The 9,796-nt window shown below is 33.3% G+C and overlaps 1 protein-coding gene across 1 annotated transcript; it reads left to right on the top strand.

The window, feature by feature from the left end:
* The first annotated feature begins 6,407 nt into the window (after positions 1-6,407).
* On the top strand, positions 6,408-9,045 carry LOC134252220 (uncharacterized). Its single transcript, XM_062734641.1, has 2 exons — positions 6,408-6,497; positions 7,089-9,045. Exons 1-2 carry the CDS (start codon positions 6,495-6,497, stop codon positions 8,823-8,825), a joined length of 1,740 nt encoding a protein of 579 aa, XP_062590625.1. The 5' UTR covers positions 6,408-6,494; the 3' UTR covers positions 8,826-9,045.
* The last annotated feature ends 751 nt before the right edge of the window (positions 9,046-9,796 follow it).

The raw sequence follows: 9,796 nt of genomic DNA, 5'->3' as shown, positions 1-9,796 counted from the left end.
GGAGGGGGAAATTTTAGAAAACTTAATTGAAAAAGGTGCGCGTAGCTCTATTTCATGAAGCAACATTTGTTTTTCATTTTCCAATGTATCCCTTGACAAATCGTAATGAAAGGACATAAGCATTTCAGATTTATTGCTCATATGCCTTTTTGTATATGTAATTGAACAGGAATTAGGCACAAGTTCTTCAACAGGATTCAGAACTTTAAAATTACGTTAAGAATAGGCTAAAATCATTTTCTTTCTCCATTTCTTTTATTACCCTTGCAATTGCAACTCGTAATAGCATTATGTTTGCAACGCCAAGAGATATTCATTTCCAAACTTAGCTTTTAAACTCAGCAATTGTTTTTTAGCGTGGAAGTGGAACAAATGCTTTAAATTTGAAAATGAATTTCTTGTTTTTGTAAAAAAGAATCACAAACGGTCTCAATTTTCTTTTTAAATGTGAATATGCAGCAATAATTATTGTTGTTTTAGTTCCAAAGAAAGAGAGAAAAAATATAATGAAGAGAAGAATGGTAAAAATCAGCCAATTTTTTTTCTGATTTTTCTACCACTTTGCTTTTCCTAACAAATTTCACCAAATTGTATTACACTTTAAGCTCCAAGCTATCAAACTCTGTTTATTGTCATCTGTAAAACTTTACTAAGAGTGATTTCTCTATATTTTTAATTGTGTAATATCTTTTAGGCAAGAAAACACAGCTGCTTTTTCAATAAAAATGGAACTCCTAAATGTACTTACCTTGTCATTGGTCTTTTGAAAAATTATTTTGTTAAAGCACATTTTGATTGCAAACACAAGTACTCTGAAGTCGACATAAAAAAGATATTTGAGTTTCTGATAGCCAAAATCTAAGTGTTTTTTGGAGACCATGTCTTCCAACAATCAATCGGAATTCCTATTGGAACCAACTGCACCCCGTTATAAGCAGACCTATTTTTGTAGTGATATGAAGCAGAATTTGTGCAAAATCGTATGCGTGGAAAGAAGAAAACACTTGCTGTGGCCTTCAACTCGACATTTAGATTTATCGACGACGTATTATCAATTAACAATTGTAATTTCCATTCGTTTGTCGATAAGATATATCCTGGTGAGCTTGAGATAAAAGATACCATAGAGTCTGACACATCTGTTTAGGATATTTTACTTGAAAAAGACAATGGTAATCTAACAACTAAGCTCTATGATAAACGTGATGACTTTAACTTTTCTATCGCCAACTTCTCTTACTTATGCAGCAATATGCATGCACCTTTGATACCTGCATACGGAGTTTATATCTCTCAGTTGATTCGATACGCAAGAGCATGCTCTAAATGTGAACGATTTCTAAACCGAGGTAAATCATTGACACACAAATGGTTGAAACAAGAATATCAGCAATCTCATTTAATTTAATCATTTCGAAACTATTACGGTTGATACAATGACCTTGTCAGCAAATACAATTTATCATTGAGTCAAATGCTGACAATTTACATACTCATTGTTAGTCTATCATTTATAAACTGAAGTGACGACGAATTTTTCCGTTATTTCCCTATCATTACAAGGAACACACGGCAGGTGTGACCGGTCGGCAGGGGATTCTCACTCTCATGGTATCTGATCCCAACTCTGGTGTTTTGGAGGTCCTTGTTTGCTCTGCTCCTATTTTGCATTGTTTCATGGACTTTTTATCTTGAATACTGTTTGTTATCTCAATATGTTACATAGGGTCATCTGTTCGTAAATTATATATTTAATAAAGACTTTTAGTGGCCTGTATTTCTATATCTTTAATGCAAAAATATAAAATTGTTCGAGTGTACTAATGATTTTATCTAGATATCCAGATATAAAACAGATGACTTAGTTTATGTCGTATATTCTATTTCAAGCTCCCTTATATTTATCGAGCCGACAATTGAATGGAAGTAACTATTTCTTAAATAAAAGTGCCTCGTCAATATATCTAAACGTAAATTTGAAAGCCAAAACAAGTAATTTTTTCTTCTCATGCAGAACTTACAAATTCTGCTTCACATGCTTACAACAGGCCGCAATTGATATCCATGGGAATTTCAATAGATTATTGGAAGACCTGGTCTCTGAAAACAACATTAGATAATGTCAATCATTTAAACTCAAATATCTTTCAATATCAAGACCAGGGTACTTGCATACATAAAGAAAACCGTTTTTTTATGCTGATAAAAGGACACAACCATGCAATGAGATGATAAAATAACATAAAATTATGAACATCACATAATCAATCGAAAAAGATATTGATATAGCTATATTTTCTCAAATGTCTTACTGCAGTGTACATGTAAGACCCGAAGATTGATCGAATTATAAGACCTCTTCTACCTTAACATTAAGGGGGGACCTATGTCCAAAAAGTCTTTGTGTGAAATTTTCAAAACTTTGACATTTCTTTCCTGACCACTTCCTTTTAAATTTAAGGTACTAAAAACAATACCTTTATATGCTTATTTTTACACAGGAGCACGTGCAAAAACAGTGTGAAATGCTAAAAATGGATAATCTTCAGACATTATTGTTCTACTCCAAATATGCGCTAAAAAGAACCAAAATTGTCAAATCACATTCGAAATCAACATGTATTTAATTTATATGACTTGTATCTTTAAAATGAAGGCAAATTCATTGTTATTCATCTCGCATGAAAAATTATAAAGGAGCACAAAGTAAGTATCACCCCGTTTTTCTTCTCTTATTTTTTTTTACAATTCCGACATGCATAACAGGTAATATCTTTAAAAGTCTTTGTGTGAAAATATTGTAATGATTATTTTTTGAAAGAAATGACCCCTCTCTTTATTTTAAGAAAGAAAAAAAGTATACCTTTATGATATAATAAACGAGAAATATGACGCTTTCTTTTATTTTCTTACTCCTCTGTCATAAATATTGACCTTTCTGCACTAAAAAAGGGAAAGTTTGCACTGACAAACATCTGAATATAAATCTATTTTGCAAAAAACGAGTATTTTGATTTGATAAGAAATAATTTAAACAGATAAACTCTTTTCTTCTTCATTCTAATCATTCTGCCCCCCCCCTTTCAACAACCATTTTTTATCAACATATCATGAAGGTATTTCTTCACAACTGAAATTGCTATGAATTATCAACCAAAGGAAGAGAATTTTAATATTAACAAACTCCATAAATCAAATAAAACTGTTAAAAATGATGAAAAAAATTCTTTTTGTAAATTGTGTACGTTATTTAATAATAACAATGTTAAGCTTATAATAACAGTTGCAAAAACAAACGTCGCTATTGTGACGTCACATAACGCTGCTTTGACGTAGAACGACAAAGGTCCCCCCTTAAGTCTATACAACTTAAAATAAAACCGGTGAAGTGGCAAGGACTATAATTTTGGCTGACTGCGATGTATGAAAATATCTCTTTTTCTGCTTCTGAAAAAATCTACAGTTCAATGGATAAAATTAAAATTTTAAAGAAAGACATACACAGAAAACTCCTACAATAACAGAAATTAATAACTTTTATATAACAAATCACACATTATCATATACATGTAGAGATGCGTGCCAAAAGTGAAGAGAATTTATATTTTTTTCTAAATATATATTTTTTTATCTGAATTTACTGGAATTAAAGTATTTCTTACCACAAATTTCTTGATGATCAAAAAAATTGTAATATTTGTAAAAACAGTAGTTTTATCTGATCGGCATTGTAATTTAAGTGCGACTTGAAGACTTGATTCGTATACGCACGATAGATTATATAGTCAACACTGATCTAGAATTGTAGTACCGATGAAAGTGATAAACTAACTTTTTCTTTAAAAAAAAAAATAAATTATGTAAATAATCCTCTACAGAAAAAAAAGATACTTCATTTTTTCTAGCTTAATTACTGAAGTAAATATTGAAATTGGGCAAACATGGCCAGCTATTCAATTTTATGTAGTTTTCAAGGAAATGAAGAAAAAAATTAAATTATCTTCACTTTGATGCGCACATATGTACATTTTTCAGTGTCTCAAACTGTCTTCAAGAATAAAAAAATAAAATTATTAAAAGGTGAAGCTACTCAATAGTTGATGTTATTGATACGTCATTTCAACTGGATTTTAGAACAGTTTGTTTTTATGCAAAAAACAATAACCTGCTTGCCCCTATCCATATCGTATATCATTTAATGTATTTTGGTTTTTTTTTTTAATAGAAAATCAGATCGGAACACATAAGTTACCCTCTCCAGATTCCATCTAAGCATTTACCTTCAGGTATAAGGTAGAAATCCACCATTAACATCACATAGTATACCGTAGTCCTTGAAGAGATGATGTACAAGGTACATTCTTAACCAACTTTAATCTTTGGACAAATTAAACATTATCTATGAAATTAATATAGATGCACAAAAGCATTTATGCACGTGACAGAAATATGCACATTGTCATGGATTCTGTTAATTTTAAAGTGATTAGCATTCAGTTGGATTCCAGAAATTGTTTTAAAAAATAATTTTCAAAGTATATGCACGAAAATCTCTCTCTCTCTCTCTCTCTCTCTCTCTCTCTCTCTCTCTCTCTCATATTTTTGTAAATATTGTACATATAAACAATAAATATGAAACGTAATGTAAACGTTGTGTTTGTTTACAATGAACCCTTACCTAATAGATTCTTGATTTATTTCTTGCGATTAATATATTATTATTTAATATACAAGAAAAAAGTAAACAAGGATTCTGGAAGATCTTAAGCTGTTAGAATCCCTATTTATTTTGATATATATGATGTAATGTATAGTATCATTTTTTCTGTGTCATTCTGAAAAAATGCTGCAGGTTGCAGGTCCGTTTGTGACAAACGTTTCAATTTTTTTGTTTTGAACATATTTTTATTGACAACTTGTCAAAGGGAATGGACACAAGTTCTAAAAACTAGATACTACATAAAATATCAAAAGCCATACAATATTTACACAGATTCACAATTTTACAACAATACATACTATATACATGTACATGATCGTAGAAGAAGGGTGTAGGGAAGGAGGGTGGAAAAAAACTGACAAGCTAATTACATATAACTGTCCAAATCCTGGATTTTTCAGTGCTTCAGTAGACAGGAAGGCTGTAAAGAACATTTACTATATAGCAAAATACTATACTGAGAAAAAAGTATACACGTCCTGCGGGCCCGTGTTGCAATATTCATAATTTAAGCAAATAAACTTGAACCAGAAGAAAACAGTTATTAACCTCCGCTAACAAGTCTCTAATTAATTAGAACCGGGGTTAAAAATTAATTAATCTTCAAAATAATTGAACCAGCTTGTAGCTTGTACAAATTGACAGTCGTAGACATAAATTAACACACTACGTGTGTTTGACAATGAAAGGGAAGTGCGCCGGTCTGTGATTGTCATCAATGTTCAGATTATTTGATACATTGTATTGCTGTAAACATAAAAAATAGGAGAATTTTCATCTTGTCAAATAATTTTTGAAAATGCTGATTTGCATATGGAAGAAAAATTATTTTGTGCAAAAGATCATATAATTCTTTTTATCAAAAAGTAGACATAACAGTATGTAAAAATTAGTATACAGTATATTAGCAAAATTAATCTTTAAATGTCAAACCATTCAACCTAATAAAAAAGATAAGTAAAGGAAACACTAAAGATAACGAGATAAAAATTTTATTCTGATAACTTTCCACTGAGAACATTTGGGCAGAGTTTGATTCCATAAAAGTTGCCCCCAAAAAAATATTTTGTAAAACTCGATACAAATGCCTAGTCTTTTGAAACTAGGGTTTGGTTAACGTTATCCCCCGTTTTTCTCTTCGAATAAATGTATTTCCCACAACTGTGTTTTGCGCTTTCTTGCCATGAACTATATTTTGGCTGACAATTCTTTATCAGAGTCTTATTTATAACCAATAAGCCATAAAATATCAAAGCTCCTAAACAACCAATTAATATCAATCAACTCTAAATACCAAAAATCAATTTGTACTTAGGTATTTCAATCGGTATTCAATTATCTATAAGAACGATATATTATTAGGGGATAGCTTTAATATTTTCTTTGTAACTGTCTGGGACAGATCACATGATGGCATTATACCTATCAGAAATGGAGATATATTCATAAATGCAATCGGTCATCACTTCCCAAATAATTCAAAGTGCACGAACCAAAAAATGCGATCTGAATTTCCTGATATTAAAAAATCGAAATTAATTATTAATTTCGTTAATATTAATGTAAAATCATTAAATTCCACGCCGTGTGCACCTTGCGGTCCCATTATAAGTAATTAATACTAATAATGACAGAGACAGCTCGTGATGATAGCAAGGAGAAGGTGAACGAGAGAAATTTGATGACGGTATTAAAACTGTTGAACCTTTAATTGTATAGACAAATATCTGAGCCGCCAGGACGAAGTGGATAGATCTTTAATTCACCATATAAAATGGTAAGTCCTCTGCTTCAGCCGCTACAGTAATAAAAACAACGTTCATTATACTGATGTGCTTTTTGAATATGTTTTTGTTTTTGTTTTTAGCAAAATTAGCTTTCTATTTAAACTACATTTTGGATAGAATAGGTTTTATGTGTAAATATTCAGTGTCATAACATTAAAAAGCTTTAAAAAATTCATAGAGGAAATAAGTCAAACTTTTTTTTTTCAAAGAATGATATATAAAAGTAAGGAAAAATCATATATCAAATAGTTTCAATTGTACATAGTCCCGGGATTGGAATTATAAACAAAGGAACATCCAAAGAGGAAATCCTTTAGCATTATTAGAAACGAAGAAAATATATTAATACGAAAGCAATCTTCATTTTGAAGGTCATACGCGGTAATAGCTATAGCTTTTATCTTTTGGTTAATCGGTTAGTTGGAATATTCCTTACAGATAGGTCAAAAGATTTCCATTAAGTCTAAAGATTGTTTTTTTAATAAAAAAAACAATTTTGATCCATGGAGTATTTTAAAATTCCTGTTATATTTTCATTTTAATGATTTTACTTCTATCTAATCAAAGCTCTGTATCTTTAGGAGACAATGAAGCTTCTAGTCGTCTGCGCCATTTTGTTTCTACCATTCATCATACCTGTATTAACCGATGACAGCAGCGAAGAAACAGAGCCAGGGGTCACCCAACAGATGGTGCTGACGACAACACAACCCGAGATCTCTGAGTCAGTGGTCACACAAGAGACGGAGCTGGCCACTCCCGAACCTGATAACCCCCAGTCTGTATCTCCCTTAACTACTCCCCCTACAAAGGAAACAAATTCTGACATCAACAAATCACAGACGGAATCTGTTGTGGATCCGTCCGATACTTCTACGAATCCAGGTTTTATGTCTGATTCATCTGGCAGCTTGCCTGGGGCCCTAGTGGAATCCACAGAACCCCAGGCTTCCAGATCTGAGATCATATCTTTTGGAAACTCCCTTTCTGGATCCGAATCAATGCCAGAATCCCCCAATCCAACTTTGACCACCTCTGGAGTTATGGATGATTCATCTGGATTCCTGTTGGATACGTCAAGAGCTTCATCCTCTGGTTCCGGATCAATGGTTGAGACTTCCGGAGTCTCATCATCTGTTCCCGGGTTATATGCAGAAGCTTCCGGTGCTCTTACTTTAGGTTCTGAATCAGTGGTTGACACATCTATTGCTGCTTCCTCTGCTACTGGGATAAATTTTGGAACATCTGGCACCGCTTCCGCTGGGTCAGAATCAATGGTGGAGATACCTGGTGGCAATTTGTCAAATCAGGAATTCATGGCGGGATCATCCGATGCCTCTTTGACCGGTTCCTCTTCCACAGGTTACGGATCAATGCCGGAATCGTCTGGTATCTTGTCTGGATCCATGGTAGAATCCAACGGTGCTTTTTCTTTGGGATCAGCCGGTGCATTCAAGAGTACATCTCAGTCATCACAGAATTCAGAGTCATTTTCGTCATCACATGTTCAGAAAGCAGAACCGGAAATGTTGGGGCCTGGAATCCTACCTGCATCGGAAGTGTATTCCAGTGGAACTCATGTCAGTCCAGTGGCAGAAAAACCATCTGCCTCGTTTTCAGCTTCCGAGATCACATCTTATGGCGGATCTCCCATTAGTTATAACGCTGAATCATCTGTTAACGTTTTCTCACTTCAGGGGTCATTTAACAAAGCTTCCTCTGCCTCGTCTGCTCACGCTGTTGATTCTTCTTCCGCTGGATCTAATCAAATCATTCCCGAATCCAAAAGCGGAGGGCTTTCATTTAATGCAGGTGCTGTATTTAGTCCAGGCTCACAGGCTTCATCGGTAGTTTCGAATTCGGTTGCATCCGTAACACAAGCTCCAAAGGCCACGCCCATTCCCATCACACAAGAGCCTCCAACGATGACCTCACCAAACCCTACGACTCCTAAGGAACCTACTACAAAGATTCCGTCTGCAAAAGTCAATTCTCTTAACAAAACACAGAAACAGGCCAGGTCCCAAGCTATCAAATCTGTGTCCAGAATCACCAAAAAAGTTAACAGAATAATCAACTTCCATCGCCAGAGATTTACTTTTTATCGATGTCAGACATCATGTTTAGTGGACTCTATAAGGTGCATGCGCAGTTGCAGAACAAATACTACTTTTATCTTGTATAAAGACAATTATCTAGAGTGCGGAAAGAAATGCAGAGTGAGGCAGTATCATTGTAAGAAATTATGTCAAACTGAACTCAGAAGAGAACGAATTGAGCAGATTCAAAAATTACGAGCTCCTAGGATTCCCCAGTAAACAAATCAACGGGTTTCTAGGCAACGCCAATCATAGACATTCAGTTCCTCATACAATGTGTGAAAAATACGCTTTTACATGTTTTCATGTTGTTTTACATGGAAAGAGCAATATTTTATGTGGGCAATACAACAATATAATAATTCTATATATAGTAGTTGCTCAAAATTGATGACAAAAGGTATTCGTATCGCTATTTATTACACGTGTTCGTGCCTGATGAGAACCATAAAATGTATATAAACTTTATTGCTTTGTTTTTATTTATTGTTTGCTTTTTTCAATAAAAATTTTCACAAAATAACAGTTTTATTCTTTGCATAAATCCAATATTGGCTTAAACTTTTGTGTTTTTAACTTTATCGTCGATTTACTCGTATTGATAGTATCTTTTTAAGTATAAGAGAGGTGGAGATCTTTAACGTGTATGCGTACGTGTACTTCTGCTTATACTTTGACGTACATGTTTTTGTAATTTGTCTGTTGACGTGTTACAGTCCGTGTGACCGCGATTGCTGTATTTGTTTTTACTATTTAACAGTTTTGTGACGTCAGATTTATTTGAGTTAGTATTCAAAACATAGTGAGAATAAGTGCTCGTGAAACTAACACCCTCAATAATGGGTAACCGCTACAATTTCGCACATAAACTGACTAATTTTTTATTATGAATACTACAAGTTTTAAATTACGTGTAGATTACGAGAAAGGTTTAGTTACAAGTGACGTAACAACGTGTACGCGAAACTTTGACGTACCCGTTATACTGTAAATTTATTACATTTGGCGTGTATGATATTTGGCGGAACTTCAATTTTCAAGTTAGCGTTGATTTGATTTAGCGCTGTCTGAATGTGCTAGTTATAATTGTTAATATTCAAGAGAGCGATGTACTAGGATTAGCGGACTCTGCTTTCCGCCAAAATCACTTAATAGAATTCACCGCTAAATGTAATACGTTTAAAGTATTT

This window comes from Saccostrea cucullata, unplaced genomic scaffold (assembly GCF_032062105.1).
Source record: "Saccostrea cucullata isolate Sc308-1 unplaced genomic scaffold, CSIRO_AGI_Scuc_v1 ctg8043, whole genome shotgun sequence".
Taxonomy (NCBI): Eukaryota; Metazoa; Mollusca; class Bivalvia; order Ostreida; family Ostreidae; genus Saccostrea; species Saccostrea cuccullata.
Note: the sequence above shows the minus strand (reverse complement) of the source record. Positions and strands in the feature narration are given on the sequence as shown.